Source organism: Balaenoptera ricei, chromosome 17 (genome assembly GCF_028023285.1).
Source record: "Balaenoptera ricei isolate mBalRic1 chromosome 17, mBalRic1.hap2, whole genome shotgun sequence".
NCBI classification, from domain to species: Eukaryota; Metazoa; Chordata; class Mammalia; order Artiodactyla; family Balaenopteridae; genus Balaenoptera; species Balaenoptera ricei.
In genome coordinates, this window is record NC_082655.1 from 18,876,288 (window position 1) to 18,895,882 (window position 19,595).

General features: G+C 37.8%; 1 protein-coding gene across 1 annotated transcript in view; it reads left to right on the forward strand.

Moving 5' to 3' along the window:
- The window catches only part of MRPL13 (mitochondrial ribosomal protein L13), a 37,521-nt gene extending 25,752 nt beyond the window's left edge, over positions 1–11,769 (forward strand). Inside the window, exons 6-7 of the mRNA XM_059901684.1 lie at positions 172–293; positions 11,478–11,769. Coding sequence (XP_059757667.1) covers positions 172–293; positions 11,478–11,499 — 144 coding nt within the window. The 3' untranslated portion in view covers positions 11,500–11,769. The remainder of the gene's footprint in view (positions 1–171; positions 294–11,477) is intronic.
- Positions 11,770–19,595: the final 7,826 nt, after the last annotated feature.

A 19,595-nucleotide genomic window follows, 5' to 3' on the forward strand; every position in this document is an offset into this window, starting at 1 on the left:
TGTCACTGAATTAATGTATTTTTCAGGGATTTCTACAAAGTTTTAATTTGAAGATTGTGTTGTTCTCATTTTATAAACATTCTTTTATTATTTTTTAATACTAAGAATTACTAATTTATTCCTAGGGAATATATTTTAAGAAAATTAAGCCTAAATTTTTATTTACTCTAGGATATACCAGAAGATATTCTTAAGAATTTAGTGGAAGAGCTTCCTCAACCACGAAAAGTGCCCAGACGTTTAGATGAGTACACACAAGAAGAAATAGAGGCTTTCCCAAGAGTTTGGTCTCCGTAAGTCTTTCTTTTCCTTCCTATTTTTGTCTTTTAACCTGAGTTTAATATCTCCTGTTTTCTTATCCAAATGATAAGATCCTTGAGGGTAGGAAGAATGAACTTCTTTTCACTTTCGTGGACACTCTTTGCAGCTTCTACCTACAAATAAACTCTAGATGTAGATGGTAGAACCAAAAGTCTCGGAGTCTTAAGACCTTGCTAGGTAAGTGCAAGGATGTTCATAGATGCCTGTAAATTATCAGATGTTTTGTTTGGGATGACATAACTTGGATGGATTGTAGTCTCTTGGGATAATAAATGAATTGTTCTTACCTAAAACAAAGTGATTCTCTGTTTTTTTCAGATTGCTTCACTAAGCCAAAAATATGATCTAATGAAAGTCATTAATTCTGGATACTTACAGTCAATCCAAATAGAAAAACAAAATAAAAAAACACTTTTGCTCTCCTCTATTACAATTTCCTCTACCTATGAGCCAGAAAGCTGCTTAGATTTGACAGACTGTCCTACCTAATTGTTTCCAGGCTGTTTTGCCTGGCCTACCAGGCTCTTTGTAACCTCATCAGCTTAAATTCTTCTCACTCCACTGTGCTGGTCTAGCATAGCAGACTGTGTAAGCTTGGCACCCTTTTTATGCAATTTAACTTTTCCATGACTTTGTTCTGCTGTTACCTCTGCCTAAAACAACACGTCCCTCACCTCCTCCTCTGGGATAACTCTTACTCATTCTTTAGGCCTTAGTTCAGAGGTCAGTCTCCTTTAAGAAGCCTCACCTGAACATCAAGAGCAGACCAAGGGCTCAACCATCTTCTGCTGTAGCACCTGCCGTGCAGCTCTGTCATTACCACATTCACCTCCTCAAAAGCAAGGGCTGCATTTTGTTCATTGTTACACCCCCAGTGCATAGAACCGTACCTCACCTGATAGGGCCTCAGAAATGTTTACAGAATTTACCCAGTAGGTTTAGAGAGAGCCGCGCATCCTCGTTGCTTGATCTACAAAAGACAGCTAATCTTCCCACAGGATACTTACCCACTGTACTCTGAAAATCCGTATCTCTTGATGGGCTGTTTGGCCAGATAGGTTTGTGAAAACCTAAGTTTTCCCAGGATTACCAGTATGTCCAGGAATCTAATCCTTGACTCTCATTGCGTGTGTATATAACTTCACCCTTTGCACACAGAGGTCTTTAGGGTATTCTGTTTAAATCTTTTTGACTTTGCTGACTTGTATCAAGGTTCACCTTTAATTAAATCTGCATATAATGAGCAAAATAATATTATTATTAGTGATCATTTACACTTTCCAGTTGCCCCGCACTGTGCTAGGTGGTTTGCATAGATTGTATCTAATTCTCTTACCAATAAGATAAAATACATTATTCCTGTTTTTAAGACTAAGCCAAAGGTTGGCTGGTTTGTAGTACAGCCTGAATTTGAAACTAATTGTAGCTGATTCCAAAACCTGTGTTCTTTCCACAAAAGTAAACTGCTTCATTAACTTATTTATTTATTCAACAAATATGTATTATGTGCAAGACACTCTTATGTGCAAGACACTATAATAAGCACTAGGACACACATTTGAAAAATTACCATTAAAGCAATTATTTAATTCCATTTTACAAACTTTTATGGAGTTTATACTACGTGCTACACCTTTTGACAGATGCCAAGGAAATGCAGATGATGAAGCATTTAAATGAAACTTCCTCCAAAAGTCCCTCCTATAATCCTTGAGCTGGGTTAGGCCCCCTTTATAGGGTCTCACTGTACATGTTCCTTTTCTTTTACTGTATTTATTCTAATGTAATTAAATATATGCGTGATTACCTGTTTAATGTCATTCCCTTACGAGACTCCATGAGGGACGTGTATGTTGTCTTGCTTAGCACTGAGCACAGAGTGACTGGCTCATTAAGTAGGCACTCAGCAAATATTTATTGAATGAATAAATGAAGAAATAGAGTATCCTTTTAATCAGCTTTTATAAATGAGGTTGGAAGTAATCCTTAGAACATATGAAGGTAGTAAAATGCTCCAATTTAATACTAATTCTTCATGTCAGAATCAGTGAAATTGACCAACTTAAAAAACGCTTTGTTTTATTGTTTTTGTTCCTGTTCACTGTATCATCTGAATTATCCGGCTGCTTTTCAGTTGATATCAAACAAGTGATTAACAAACTCTATGTGAAAAATTGAAAACATTGGCTTTATGATATTTTTATCAGCTAGTTATTAGGATACATTCTCATGTTAAGTATTTCTCTCTAAAATAAGGAAGTGCGTTTTCTATTATTCCCTTATGTTCTGGTTTTGATTGCTTGACACTGACATACTTGTGGACGAGAAACTATACATTATGTGACCTGATTTGATTCTAACAACTGAATTAAGTGTGGAGTGCTTTTCTCTTTTTCTTGGCTACTTTTTAGATACCTGTTTAATAGTTTGCCTTCTTGTCAAAACCTAAGATTCTGTTTTTAATTCTTTTTATTTAAATTCATTTTTTTCCTCCAGATCATGTAGTGGTTTATTTAGATAAATCAGTAAATAAAAGGTTTTAAAGTTTGTTCCACATGCTATGATAGTTACAATTATTCCCTCCCTTTGGCATCTGAGAAATGAAGCTTCTGAACTACTTGGATGATGTTTAAACTTTAGGAAAAATAATTTTAATTTAACTTGTTCTTAGAGATTTACATGGTCATTTAGTCAAGACGTATCCAATGTACCTTTTCCTACTTAAACTACATAGAACTTACATTTATCCTTAAAACTCAGTCCATATAAACATAGAACATTTTTCTAGGAAGATGTTAACATTTTTAAAAGTTCCTTAAAAGAGATGTGGAATTTGCCACAAATTGAAATTAATCCCTAACTTATAGAAATCATTTATTAGCTTAAATTTACCACCCGGGAACCTTTTCTTTACTAAAAATTTACAATAATATAGACTGCACATAAAATAGACAACATTTACTTGAAACATAATACTCTTTGGAAAGTAAACTCAGGCATTCAGTTGAAAAATATTTTAATTTGGGGGGTTTTAAAAACTACTAAATGTTCATTGTAGAAAATAAGAATAAGATATATACATAAGTAAATAATTTCACCATACTTAACATTTTGGTGTGCTAACTTCCTATTTCTTTGTGTTAGTTTTTATGTTGTGTGTTTATGTTTGTGTGTTTTACAAATTTGGGAAATTATGATTTTTCTCTATATATGGTATCACTGCACATTTTCCCAATTTACAAGATTTTTTTCCCCACAAGCATGATCTTCAGTGGCTGCAGGATATGACATCAGTTTTATTCTGTAAATCTAAGTATGTCATATCTGATTTTCTTATAGAAACTCTGTCGTAATTGAACTTATATTCCTAACCAAGATGGATGTGGTACTTTTTTTTTTTTTTAAACTGGAAATACTACCAAAGGTGCTATTTAGTTAGTTATGTGACCAAACACATATTATTCATGTGGAGTTATATATCATGAATATTCTAAAGTGTATTCTAAATCAGTTAATCCAGGCAGTATAATAATGAAATAACCATTCACAACAAATTATATTTAATGTTATTATAGTCAAAGAGTACTGATCAAACTGTTCATTTTACTAAGGGATTACTGGTTCATTTAAAACAAATTAGAAGGTGACTGAATGCCTTCATTATATTAATGGAATTAGAAAGGGCTTTTCTATAATTATTTTTAAGGAGACTTTTAGTGAAACTTAGAGCCACATGATGCATTATTGAGTTACTGTTTTGAAATGGATTTTCCTGCCCCTTCTTTTCATTCCAAATTTCCCTCTGGCAGGAATATACATTAGACACAGGCTTTCCTTTGTGCTTTATTAAAGTTGTGATCCTTCCTCACTAGTAGCCACACAATATCTGTTAACTTATGTTAACTTATATCTGTTAATATTATGTGTTAATAAAGTTCAAGTGTAAAATAGTATATACATTAGAAGTACAATTAAAATATTTGATACACCATGCAGTGCAATCCCTTGAAAGTGAGATTCCTCATTACTGATAGATTTGCTTTTATGAGAAAAAAATTTTTTTTCTCCTTTTGGAGAAGGAACCTACTTAAAATATACTTTTTGTTCCACTCCAAATAGCTAAGCCAAGAATATAACCTTCCTTTGGAATGTAGTAATTGGAAATTATTCAAGATAGATCTGATGGTGAACCTGCAGAGACTTGACTGAAACAGATGTACCTGGATTGCACCATAAATAAATACACACAAAAATAGCTTGCTTTGGTTTTTGTTTCCCTAGCAATAAAACCTAACATGTTTATAGTATAAAAATGTACATTTTTTAATTGCAACTATTACTAGCTTTTGGTTCAGTGTAAGCTCTTTACCATTTCTGTTAGAGACAAAAAGCTTCTAAGCAACAGTAACAATTGTCAAACTAAGCTTTGAACCCAGTAGGTGATTAACAAAATTATTTTAATCTTAGTTAACAGCTACCATTGTTGGGATTTCATTTAAGTTATTTTCAATCACTTAAAAAGTTGTATTCCCTCAGGGCTGACTTCAGCATACTCTAGATTTTGTTATGCTAGTTGTTTATTTATTTTTAAAACAATGGTAGACCAGAAGGAAAGAAACTGATATTTATGAGGAAACTATAAATATTGTTTTATAACTAAAAGCCACTTTCTCATATGAGAAGTATTGCCTATATACCTCACTTCTTAAATTAGTGTGTATACTTGGTTTATTAGTAGTTTTTACGTCTCATGGATATGTAAATTGTGTCAGAATATGTTATAAAGTTTTATCTTGTGTTTCTTGATGGTACAGAGTAAATGTGCATTTGCCATGGGCAAGTGGTGATTGTAGGGTACACACTTAGAATTTGTTTCTCAAAGATAAAACAATAGCACTATCTCTTTTTCACAGTTCAGTTGCCTGAGATTGTAGCTTTCAAATGGTCAACTTATTTTAATTCTGTCAATAATTATTTCCATGGTCATTGCAGTTTTGCCGACACATTACAAAACCACAGTAACCATGGAAATTATAATGCTGTCACTGTAATGGAAATTTTTCATTATGTAGGGTAAAAATAAAACAGTTCATTTGAAACTTTTAATTTTCATTTCTACAAAACTCTGTAGGAGAGCTTTTCTTAGGAAAAACTAGGTATGTAGAAAATTTCAACTTGAGTTGCTTCACATTATCCACAGAGTGATGAAACAAAATCAAAAAAGAAATATGTTTTTTACTCCTCGCTCATTAAATCAGTAATGCTTTATTTTAAGCATAACCCTCACCTTTGTAGAGAAACTAAGTGGAAAGTTTCAGCATCAGTAAACGCTTGAAAACAGATGTTTATGATGAAAACCTATGTTCCTGGTCTAACTCTCTTTACAGAGTGTGCTGTTAGAAGTGTGCCTGCAAAAGAGAGAGGCTATGAGGATGAAAGTGAGGCGGCTTGAGGACAACCGTGATTGGCCCTGGAATTGTCTTTGCTGAAAGTAGGATTCGATTTAGGGAGTTTAATAGGCAATCCATGCAGCTCTGTAAAAGAAAACGGGTGCCAGGAACGACAGCACTGCAGAAGGGACTTGGTGAGCATCCTGTGCAGTCTGTAGCTCTGGAAGACAGCAAGGATCTCAGCTTTCTGCTTGCCCTTCGATATAAAAGCCACTCATCCCAAAAATGTACAGATTTGCGGTTTTAGTTAAATGAATGCCCAGAGAAAAATAATTTTACCTATGGCTTTATAAAAATGTGCTTCAGATCAGAGACTTAGTTAAAGACGGTGGAGAAGGATTTTTACCTTTTCAAAACCCATAAAGATCTGGGACCTGGACATCTTCAAGATTTTCCATAATTGTGTGCCAGTCTAGTCATGTGGCATTTTTGTACAAGATTTAACTTAATTTGCTACTCTTCACGGTCAGAAGTTATTAGCTGGACTTGGGGAGAAAGCTTACGTTCCAGCTTTTCCATCATTTCAACGAGCACAGCATTGGCTTAAACCATAGACCTCAGTATTTCCAGTCCTGGATTTTGCTCATATTAAGCCTTCTAAACTATACTGTTCTTTTGGATATGAACACATTAGGACTGGTTGTTAAAATAAAAAGCAATCTTTATATAAACAACCAAAATCAAATCATTTACATTTCCTAGCCAATAGAGCTTATGACTTAAAAGTGGTAATTGAATGTAACAATAATTCCTATTAATTTTAATTGGAAAAAATTTTTGATTTTTAAAAAATTTTAACAATCTTATGAGTTTATTTTTTAATTTTTATTTTATATTGGAGTATAGTTGATTTACAATGTTGTGTTAGTTTCAGGTGTACAGCAAAGTGATTCAGTTATACATATACATGTATCTATTCTTTTTCAGATTCTTTTCCCATATTGGTTATTACAGAGTACTAATAGAGTTCCCTATGCTATATACAGTAGGTCCTTGTTGATTATCTGTTTTATATATAGTAATGTGTCTATGTTAATCCTGACCTCCTCATTTATCCCTCCCCCCGCCAACTTTACCCTTTGGTAACCATTAGTTTGTTTTCTATGTCTGTGAGTCTATTTCTGTTTTGTAAATAAGTTCATTTGTATCATTATTTTAGATTCCACATATAAGTGATATTGTATGATATTTGTCTTTCTCTGTCTGCTTTATTTCACTTAGTATGATAATCTCTATATCCATCCATGTTGCTGCAAATGGCATTATTTCATTCTTTTTTATGGCTGAGTAATATTCCATTGTACCTAGAAGTGAGTTTAGTTTTTAAAAAATCACTGTTGAACTTTTTCTGATCAGGCTAGTGGTACAGTGTCTGGGGAAATGAGTGTAGCAGCACCATTGCTCTGTCTATTACCTGTACAGCTAACATCTTTAGTTCAAGGAGTATGTGATGTGACCAGATTTCCTGGAATGGTTTATTCTAAATAATTCCATTCTTACAGTGGAAGTGACTTAAAACTCAGTCAGACTGACCTTTTGTATTTCTTTCTTTTTTTTTTTAATATACAATACAGTGTTGTTAACTATAGTCTCCATTCTGTACATTACATCCCCAGGACTTTCTATTTTTATTTTTTAATTTTTAAATTTTTTTTCGCCACGCCACATGTGGGATCTTAGTTCCTCAACCAGGGACTGAACCTGCACCCCCTGCCTTGGAAGCATGGAGTCTTAACCACTGGACCGCCAGGGAAGTCCCTGAGAATTCAATTCTGATTAATGTAATACTGTTGTACATAGACTAGCAGCTTTTTAAGAACCTAAATACAATGACATTTACTCAGTTACTAAAGATACAGTTAATCTTTTTTTTTTTTTTAATATTTATTTATTTGGTTGCTCCAGGTCTTAGTTGCGGCAGGTGGGCTCCTTAGTTGTGGCATGCAAACTCTTAGTTGCGGTATGCATGTGGCATCTAGTTCTCTGACCAGGGATCGAAGCTGGGCCTCCTGCATTAGGAGCGTGGAGTCTTAACCACTGCACCACCAGGGAAGTCCAAGTTAATCTTTCTTTCATGATAGATGCTAAAGAAATTTTAGTATCCAGCCTCTATTGATGTTATCATAATTTACAATTAGTTATTGTTGTATCAGAAAAGCATAAAACTGCCTGTTAATAAAGTCCTCTGGTGGGTAAAGAGCCAGAAGGATACTATATATCGATTGGAATCATGTCTAGCTAATGAGGAAGTGTGTTACCTTCTGTTAGGCACAGCACAGCTTTAGAAACTTCCTACCGAAAGTGCTTCTTTTGCTTCTTCAGCATCTTCAAATAGTCGCCCCCTCCATCTCATGAACAGCTCTGTCGGAGGTCTGAGGTGAACCCTTGCTTGTCAGTGTGCGGTCCACGGACCAGCATTGCATTGCATGGGAGTTTGTTAGAAATGCAGAATCATGAGACCCTCTACAGACTAACTGAGTCAAAATCTGCATTTTTACAAGAGCCCAAGCAATTTGTATGCCCACTGAAGTTTGAGACCCACTCAGCTAAATAGCCCTCCCCTCCCCTTTCTTATATTATCTTGGGTTGCCTTCTTTTAGTGGGAGTAAGCAATACAAATGTGTTGTGTGTGTACCTGCTTTCATTTGTGTAGGTGGAGAGAGAAATAGAACCATATTTAGTGTAGAAAGCTCACTTTTCCCCACAGGGGTACTTCCTGTAGCCAGGTAATATGTTTGATTGTCTTGCACATGAGTTGATATTTCTAGCTCTGCGAACATCTAATGTATCTAGTCTCTTGGCTATGATACTGTTTCCCCCCACTTAGAAGCAAATTAACCATCTGCAAAAGATTCCAAAAGCGGAAAGGATGAGTCTGCAAACAAAGTGGCATTTTCAAGGCGGTCACTATAATTACAAGTATCTTACAAGCCTCCACTACATGCAAGATACTGTGCTAATTGCTGGTAGTATAAGATCAATTATATTGGGACTGTGCCTTCAAAGGATAGGAGTTGTGTAGAATAAAATGGTGCTTGCAAACACTGGAGTCAGAAGGTCTGCACTAGATCACTACCATCCACTTCCTAGCTGTGTATCCTTAGACAAGTTACTCAGCCCCTCTGAGCATCAGTTTTGTCAACTGTAAACTGGGGTTGATCACAGTGTCTTTCTCACTATATAGTTAGGAGGGTAAAAGGAGATAGTGCATGTGAGGTAGTTAGTATATTTCATGGCATCTAATAAGCACACAGCACTGTTATTTACATACATAACAACATTGATTCACTTAACTTAGGGCAAGTGTCATTTGAGAAACACTGTAATAGAAGTATGCATGAAGTTCTCTGGCAATCTCAGGGAAAAGAGCCGTGCCTAAGTTAGGAAGGAAGAGTTGTGTAGGGTTTCCCAGAACATGTGATTTGGGGGGTGGATTTTGAAGGATTAGTCAAGTCCACCAGGCAGAGAAGAGATAGGAGATACTCCAAGTGCAGAAAATATCAAGTACCCAAGTCCAGAGGTCTGAAAGTTTCTATCTGGGCAATAGCAAGTAGTATAATGGGACCAGAACGGACAGGGTGTGGAAAGAATGACTCAGAAAGGTTAACTGGGACCATGTCCTGGAGGGTTATGTGTTGAATTCTGTGTTTGAATTTGACAAAGCAGTGGAGAGCTAGTGAAAGTTCTTCCACTCTGTGGAAGTGGGATAAGAAAGAATCTATGTTAGAGACTCTCAGATGTCTTTCCCTTTGCCCCATTTCTCCTAACGTCCAAATCCTACTTACTAGCTGCCTGCCATGGCCAGATTTCATCATATTCAAAACAAAATCCTTCCCTTCAGAATCTGTTCTCCTGCCTGTATACCCTCTCCTGAACAAATAGATAGCATTGCCATTTCCTGAGTTCTTCAAGCTGAAAATTAATAGTCACCCTTGAGTTGTCATTTTCCAGTAGCTCCTTCCTCTGTCACGTCCCTGGTCTCTTCCCTCTTCCCCCTCCCTGCCCTGGACAAGTTAATTTTCTGCTTCTTGAATCCTGAACCCATCCTTTCTTCTTACTTATCACTGCCCCAGCCCTAACAGAGCCCTCATCTTAACCCTCCTCACTTCCTCCAAAATGTCTTGAAACAAAACTGGGCTTTATTAGCCCCTGATTGCCTTCAGGTCACTGTCAACATTTTTTACATGACAGATTACACCCTTCAAACATGCTTCCTATTTTACTTGTAAATTCCACTAAAGGGTACTTTCCTCATCTCATTGTTACTAAATTAACATTTGGTGTGGAAACAACCAGGCTGTGACTAAGCACATTTAATTTTGAGTTGAATTGCACAGACTTCTTGTTAGCACTACTTGTTAGAAATCTTAGAAGATTTCTTTCCAATGGCATCACCACCACCCTTTTGTAATTATATGAACCAGCTGGATGGGAGAATAAATTGTTTCTTAAAATGCTCTGGTGTCTCTTGACTAGGAACTTTGATTGTACTGAGTCACATACCCAAGATTAAAAGGGTACACTTTGGAGCCCCTTCCAGCTATTGTATCAAACTGTCATTTCCCAGACTTTGGATTCAGGTTTTACATTTGAAAAGAGATTTCAGAAACAGTGACAAAATGCTGCAGTTTCTCTTCTTGTTGTTACAGAATGACGATATGGTGAAGCATATTTGGTTAGTTTCCCAGATCAGTGCCTGTGTTCCTCATAGTTAAACAATAATTTTAAATTGTAATATAGTTCATTTACTTAGTTACCAGACTGTTGGCCTTCCTATCTGGGCTATCTGGTCTCTTTGTCTTTTTTTTTTTTTTTTTTTTTAAGAAAAACATGATTTAAATGTAGAAAGGGATGAGATAAGTTGTTTCAGGGCAAACAGAGTTCACCTGTTTTCTTTTTTTTAAAGGAATTCAAACTGTTGAATATTTTTACAGCTGTTTCAAAAATATCTATTTAATTTACTAATCACTTAATTCCTTCTGAAAATTCCGTAGGAGCTCAGTACCTACAAATACACTACTCTGTAAAAGATAACAGGACACTAACAGTTTTCGCATTTCATAATTTACTATTCCTCATTTTCTCCATTGTTAAAATTTAACATTTCTCTGAAAATGTTCTTTGTTTTAATTTACTACTAGAAGGAACTTTCAGGTGTGATTAATCCTATAAATATATAAATGAAGAAAAGAGTATATATGTATATAGTAAATTAAAAGACCATATATGTATATAATAAATGTGTGTGTAATTAAAATATCAAAGGGCTGGTGTTTATACATGTATTTTTTATGCTACTGTAATGAAAATTAAATTTAGCATATGACAAAATAATACAAATAGGGAAACTGCTCATTCAGAATTTGCCATTATTAGGCAAATCCATATCTTTATATATAATCCTTTCTATTAAAAGGGCTTTTGGGAAATTGAATTCAAGCTTTTAAGTCACTACATACATTCATGCATAGGCACACGGGGGGCCTATATTTATACTCTGCAAAGAACTTGGGAATTGTCACTTAGCTGTTCCACTTTGCAATGATTTGGCCTTAATGCTTTTCACCAAAAATTTAGAATAATATTTGTAGATATTTCTTGATGAACAGTTACTTTCATTTTAAATTGGAAAATAATCTTCTTGCATCACGCGGGAGAAAATGAAACTGATTTGTGAAAAAATAAATGTTGATTTTTGTCTTTCAGACCTGAAGATTATCGGCTGTAGGAGAAAGAAAATTTCAGAAAATAACAGTGCGGTGATTGAAACTTCTTCCTGATGAGTTTCTCCTTCCTACAGGGCAGGGTGAAACAATTGCTGCCTTTTGACAAGAAACCTGTTATGGGTACTGAAGGTTTGTGGGGAAAGGTCAGGAAGGGATATTCCTTCAATAGGAAATTGCAATAAAATACATTATTTTATAGAATTGTTTTATTATGTAATCTGATTTGAATGTTATAATGATGATAAGAATAAAACTGCTTACTTGGTTAACTATTCAATTTCTCACTTAATGAAAAAACCAAACCCTAGGTAGCACTGCAGTTAAAATTGCCAAGTGCCCATTCATGCAGATTTCCTCACGTTCCAGCTCCCTGTTTTTGACACCTGGGAAAACAAGGCCCACCTTCACTTTTCTTTTCAGTGACTATTTTATCTAACCTCGCATCACCTGAGTTCATCCCTCCAGCTCAGTAGGGTAAGGTTTGTCCTGAGGTATTTTCAAACTGCTTCACTTTTTTCTATGTCCCATAGAGCCTCTTGGTTTCCATGACACCAAAATAACAAAGTAATGCCTATCTGCTCCCTAGAAATCTCACTGCCCCACCTGTGACGCTGTTTGCAGACCCCACACTGTGTGTCCATATCTCTCCTGTTGGCTCCTATTCACCTCTGTGCTGGGCACTGAGATTGGGCTGCTGGGATCAATGTGTCCAGCAAAATCTCCTCCCTGGAAATTAAAATGCCGAGACACTGCATTTGGGCATTTTTATGGTAGTTTTCTTCTCTCGCCCTAGCCAATCAAGGAGTGTCTCTGACCCCTTCTCCCGTTCATGCAGCAAACATGTACTAAGTGCCTGTTATATGCCAGGTGTTGGGGAAACAGAAATCACACATGTCTTCCCCAACACCTCCATGCCCCACTAAAGAGCAGACTGTCTATCGCAGGGCGGAAAGGAGCTGTAGATAGATTTGTAAATAAGTGCACCTGGGTGTCAGAGGTGCTGATAAAACTATGAGCTGTGATAGAAGTACATTTAGGGGAAAACAGTATAAACATTAAATATAAAGTACTGATAGTAAGCACCTGCTAATACGCCAAACACAACTGCTTTATATAAACTAAAATTCATTTAATCCCTGTATCACCCTATAATGTACATCGTGTTACCTCCCCATTTAAAAATGGGCATGCTGAGGCAGCAATAAGTAACCTGGCCAAGGTCACAGAACTGCTAAGTGGCACGATCAGGTTTGGATCCAGGCAGTCTGCCTCAGAAGTCCGTGGACTTAGCCGCCACTAGATGAGGAAAAGGGAGTATTTATGTATCACAAATTCTGTAATAAAGCAAGCATGACCTGGTACAGGTCAACAGCTACCATTCAAGGAAGTGGCAGTTACAGTTTAAACTATTGGACCAAAAAGAAGCTCCATCCCTTTTGATGTGGTGATCTTGGGTGTGAGCCAGTGTGAAATAAGCCTCCAGCTCCCGGTGCAGCAGCTTTCGTAGGGAGGAATTTTTGTCTGGTGTATCCCAAGCACCTAGAACGATGCCTGGCACATATTTCTTGATTGAGAAGGGCTCACTGAAGGAAGCCCTTGTTTCTAACACAGCTGCAGGATTTGAGAAGGTGAGATCATAGCGACGTGCCTTATAATACTATTGAGCCCGGTCATCATACCGTCAGCCCTCCACACCCATGGATGCAGGGGGCCTAGTGTATCACACCATTGTACGGATGGGACTTGAGCATCCTTGGATTTTCGTATCTGCAGGGAGTCCTGGGAACCACTTCCCCATACATACTGAGGGACGACCGTATTAAATATTCAGTGAGAATACTGAGACTGATCACCATAAACCTCATTCTCACTTGCTGTGTGAGAGTCCTTTTGTAGGGGGAGGGCTCGCCTGAGCTACAGACCCACGTAGACCTAAACGGGCTTATATTGCTGGACTGAACTGCTCCTCCTGCTGTTGGGAGTTAACTCCACTTTGCATTCGGAGAGAACCAGAGCAAAGAGGCTTTTGCACCAAGTGGCCTCGAGAAGCAGAAACTGTCAGACTTCCCAATCCTGCCCATGTGCCATTGCTTGAGAGTTGAACAGCCAGACCTGTGCATTTCCTAGGAGAACACAGACACAGGTAGACAAATAAAAATCAAAACTCGCTGTATGGGACCCAGGAACTTGAGGCGGGGAAGACAAGCTGAACCGCCAGAATTGTAGCTCCAATTAAAGTAGAATGAACAGAAGAAACAGAAGAGAACTTTAAAAAATACGAATATATGAATACTTACAGAAAAAGAAGGAAACCCTAATTATTCCAACATCACATGGGAAGGAAAAGAAAGCTGATATATATATATATATATATATATATATATTCTGTTGTGATGTGTGCCTGTAATGTGCAAATTAGTGCAGATAAGGAATCAAGTCACTAAAACCAAAATTATATTTGTCCATATGCAGTTTTTCACCAGGTGCTATGTGTTATGCTATTAACACCAGGTAAATGTGAAAAACACCATCCAATTGAGCATAATGACCTGTGAAAGAATAATACACAACACCTTGTCTCTCCATTTTACCTATATGCATTGCCTGCTGTGTCTCCTCAGTAAAAACATTAAGTGTCCTGATTCTAACAGCAAAGGAAAAAGGAAAAGCCTTAAGTATTGCGGAGTTTTGAAACATAGAAAATGTGATTTTGCAGTAGCCGGGGGGCATAAAGTAATCACATTAATGAACACAGAAACAACACTAAAAAAAAAAAAAAAGAAAAGAGCTTACTTAATCTTAACCTCCCAGTAATCACCTGCTTTCTGGGGCACTGAATGAATACCGAAAAGCACTCATCTGCAGTTGGTAAGGTTAACTGCAAACCTCCTGCAGCAGGAGAGCAGTTTGTGTCATCTGATCTCAGTTGGGTTCCCACAAATAGCTTCTTTTTGAGAGGGGGCAATTAACAAAACAATAAAAGAACTATTGTTTCTTTAAAACAGCAACCCAATTATTTTCTCTCCTGAAGGAGAGATAAAAAACATATTCAGGCCAATGAGGAATAAGAGGAACCAAGCAGGCTCAGTTGGGGATGGTGCCACCTGGGGCTTCCTGGATCCAACGCACCATACGCAGAGTTTGGGGTAGGGAAGGGTGGGCCCTTCTATGACGCTTTAGTCCCCTCTCAAGTTTCTGAATTGCCATTTTCCAGGTCCCCTTTCTGTCTTAAGCCCATTCAGAGGAACGGAAAGCAACAATAAGCCACAGCCATCTACCTCTGGTTTCCTGTTTCATTTGAAAAAATATAATCTTCCTCCCAGCTATTCTCCGTGGTTCAAAAACCACAACTCTTCACTATCAACACCTCTGCCGAGCAAACCGTGTCTTGTCAAAATAGCGTTCTATATTTAATATAATGTTTCCTTATTAGGAACCTGTGATATTTAAAACTGTGATAGTTTTCTTGTATCACTTACAAGATGGTATAAGGCTTGAGCTTTTCTGCCTCAACTCCATTTTTCCCATAAACCCATAATCCATCACGCAGGGATTATTTTTTAGGAATGCATATGCCGCGTTATAGGACAGACGGGTGTACTCACCGGAAATCCTGGTTTAGCTCACTCTTCCATCAGGTGGACTCTTCATCCAGGGTCCTACGAGGTCACACTGGCTCAACCCCAGCAGAAGTCACCACCTAGGATATACTGTACAAAAGTCTGGTGCCATCCCTTTATCATGCCTGGGTTGGGATAGGGCCCACCTACTAGTGACATCATTGCCACAGCCTGCCCTCATCTCCAGGCCTGGGGTATCCCCAGGGTTCCATTAGGACCTAGCAGGTGGGCCAAGATAGAGCTAAATTCTAAAGCAGGTCTTTAAAGCCATCCTTTACCCAGAATGCAATCCTTTCTTTTCTCATCCTACTTCCTACTCTAAATTTACAAAGCAAATACTAAGAACTATGGGCAATGAGATTGATAAATAATGTCTCTTTGTTTAGATAAACTGGGCCACAAGCTGGCCCAGAGGCTAGGGTCGTAGTGATGAAGCAATGCTGTCATCTTTAAAAGTGACTGAAGAGCAGAATTTTGTTTTACTTGTCAGGTTTAACCCAAACGAAGGAAGTTTTTTAAAAAAAATGCATGTAAATTGCAATTATCAGATTCTTACTAGAGTCCCTTCCTCTCCTTTCTTGCTAATTCCCTCCTTGCCAGATCCAGGCACCGTCACTATGCCTGTGCCCCATCTTTTTACTATGCTGCATGATTTGTTTTCCTACCTTCTCCTGGAAAAAAGGTTTAGTACCACAGTCGGCCAAGAACAGCATTAAATGTCCAGGTGTCTCCTGGCTGAAAATTCTCCCATAGACCGGGTAGCAAGTTCTGAGTCTGCAAAGCCTAAAAGCCCCAGGAGGGATTTTGCTGCCTATCTCTACACTGCTAAGTTTGAATTGGATAGAACCCTATTTAAGAAGGTATGATCTTTCCAAGACAGACATTAAGACTCCATATCAACTTAAATATAGGTTCTTGCAGAGAAATAGCCTCTCTCCCTCCCCCTCTCTCTCTCTGCTTCTCCCCAAAAACTTAAAATAAGAGAGTTGAGTAGTTTCGCAGCATCACTACTGCTCAGGGCTTCTTCGCCTTAGATGAATGTTAACCTGAGATCAGCTACCAGTAAAACAGCCAATCACCCCACCTGAGGCCAACTGTTATTAGGCTGGCTGCCGGGAAGGTTTAGGATACATTTTCCACAGGAAGATGGCATAAACAGGACCACTGAAGGAGACACACATTTTTGCCAGTGCCATTTGGTCCATGAGAAGCTCTTTGATTTTCAACAAATCTTTATTTCAAGTCTGGACTTTGTTTTCACTGCCTTCACTTTTCAATTCCAAAGTTAATACCTATTAAAGTCTTGCAAACAGTGGCTACCAGAAGAGCATCTGTTGCTCATGGCACACCTGTGCTTTATGTGTTGGGGTTATGGAGCTCCAACTTGTCAACCTGTATTAAACCATTGAGAGTCAACACTTTAAAATGGTGATGCCATCTGGCATCTTCTTTACCAATCGTGAAACTAAAAAGGGTTTTTATTTTACTTGTTTTGAATTTTATTTTATTTATTTTTTATACAGCAGGTTCTTATTAGTTATCTATTTTATACATATTAGGGTTTTTAATATTTAGAGGAAATTCTGAGCATAAAGCCTATCTGTCTTTTACTTTTTGGCAAATTCACAAAGTCCAAATAAAATATTTTTATAAGTTGTTAGAAAAATATTATCAGTTACTTTATTATTATGCACTGTTACCGGCACAGTGGATATGCAGAGCCAATGAATCATGGAGAAATATGCATATGTGTGTCCTTCAGAAAATCTAATCCGGAAGTCTAAACCATGGAAGCAGTGATTAATTAGCCAGCTCTCTAGTCTATATTAACAAGGAATCAGCTGCTCTGTTGCACAGTCATTCAACCAATATTTATGTTCCAGAAACTGTTCTAGGTGTTTGAGATGCATACGTGAATAAAAGTTTCCTGCTATCATGGTGTCCCACTGTGATTTATAATAAAAAAATATATATATATGTACGTTCTATAATTTGATATATATACTTGATATATACATATACTTAATATATATACTTGATATGTATATATATCTGATATATGTACATATACTTGATATATACACATATTTGATATATATACTTGATATATATATACTTGATGTATATATATACTTGATGTATATATATATATATATATATATATATATGTATATATATACCTGATATATGTCTATATATAGATAGATATTTGGTCTTCATCCCTGTTTCTGGCACAGAGCTCTTAAAAACCTCGGCATTGTGAGATGTGACAGGGTAAGAGAGTGTCATGGACATATATACACTACCAAATGTAAAATAGATAGCTAGTGGGAAGCAGCCGCATAGCACAGGGAGATCAGCTCAGTGCTTTGTGACCACCTAGAGGGGTGGGATGGGGAGGGTGGGAGGGAGGGAGATGCAAGAGGGAAGAGAAATGGGAACATATTGTATATGTATAACTGATTCACTTTGTTATAAAGCAGAAGCTAACACACCATTGTAAGGCAATTATACTTCAATAAAGATGTTTAAAAAAAAAATAAAAATAAAAAAAAAAATAAATGCAGGAGGAATGTTGGAATTGATGTATCACCACTTTTCAATTTCTAATGAAATAATGGCTCTACGCAGTGAACATCAATAGCCAGCTGCTAAAACCATTTGATCAAAAACTGATGGGAATTTTGTAATAGATGGATGGATCAGGCTGAGAACAGCTGAAACCACTGACCAGTCTTGATATCATACAAAGAAAAACAACCAGTATTGGCGTAGTTGCAATGTCATCACCAGTGAGGTTTATCAGAGGAGTGATTATTGCTAATAGAAAAACAACCAGACTTTCAGTTTCTCCTGCTGACTTGCAGTTGGAAACGCATACCACCTATGAAGACTTCTGGCCAAAAAAACTGAACCTGGGTCTTATTAACCTTATAGTCTAACAACCAGTTTTGAAGTTTTATAGATTAAATGAAGTCTGAGATTTGCTTCAAAGTGGGCCGGGGTGGGGAGACAGTAGGTGAGGAGTAGATGAACCAAGATAGGACATGTTGATAAGATATGTCCATGTTGAAGCTGGACCATGAGTGGATGGGAATTCATCACACTATCTCTTATGTGTATGCTTTGAAATTTCCAAAATAAAAAAAATTTTAAGTAAAAAAAAAAAAAAAAAAAAAAAAAAAACCTCAGCATTTCCTAAGTGAGGAGAGCCATAAAGGTGTCGTTTGTTATGTTAATGAGGTGCTTTTGGACCACATCTAAGGATGACAGGGAGGGGAGAGGAGCTGGAGTTTGAAATAATCAACGACAGCCAATGATTTAGTCAGTCATGCCTATGTAATGACGCCTCCATAAAAACCCAAAGGTCAGGATTTTGAGAGCTTCCAGGCTGGGGAACCAAAACACATCCACATGTCAACGTGCTGAGCCCCAAACTCCATGGGAACAGAGGCTCCTTTGCTCAGGCCTCGCCCTCTGTATCTCTTCATCTGGCTGTTGATGCGTATCCTTTCCTATTCTTTGTAATACACCAATAATCAAGTAAGTAAACTGAAGTTCACTGCGTTCTGTGAGCCGCTCTTGCAAAGTAATCGAAGCCAAGGAGGGGGTCATGAAAACCTCTGATCTACAGCAGTCAGTCAGAAGCACAGGTGATAACTTGGCCCTGTGACTGGCATCCGAAATGAGGGCCTTCTTGTGGGACTGAGCCTTTAACCTGTGGCATCTTATGCTAATCCAGGTAGATAGTGTCAGAGCCTGTGGGACACCTGGACAGCTTCCATGGAGAGGGAGAGATCCACGAGGTTATATCTGGACGAAGAGCATTCCAGGCAGTGGGAATGGCAAGATGTGACAGGACATTACCTGGCATATTCCAGGAACAGCAAGGAGTTAGCATGGCCTCCCACAAAGTCATTCTGGAACCCAAACACCCTCCGTCTTATAACTCCAGCCACCTAGAAGACCTTGGAGTCCCCTGCATTCGGGTGGCAAATGGAAAAGAAACAGGTAGACAATACACACATACTTCTTAACTCCCTTGACTCGGAAGACACAAACATATTTCATAGGTTGAGAACATGTCACGTGGCCATACTGAGGGAGTCTGGAAATGAGAAAATAATTTGTGCTCAAGAAGAAGAGAATATAATTTTAGCTGAAGCTAGCCTGTCTCTAACACAGCAGCCAATATGAATTATCTGGTGCTGGTGTTGGGCTGCACCCTGCAGGCCTGCAAGGCCTCTACTCACCCAGCTTCAAGACAGAAGAGCCCAGAGTCAGCGACAGAGACATCAGTGGTTTAATGGATGGGGGAGCCTACCTCTCTGAAGCGAGGTCCTGGAGCGACACCCCGCCACGTGCGGCAGACCACGGGCAGGACAGGGCGCCAGTCTTCACTCCCAGGGGGAATGCGGAGATTGCCAGTTACAGGGGGAACTGACCTCGGGTTGGCTCATCGGTTACCAGGGAAATTT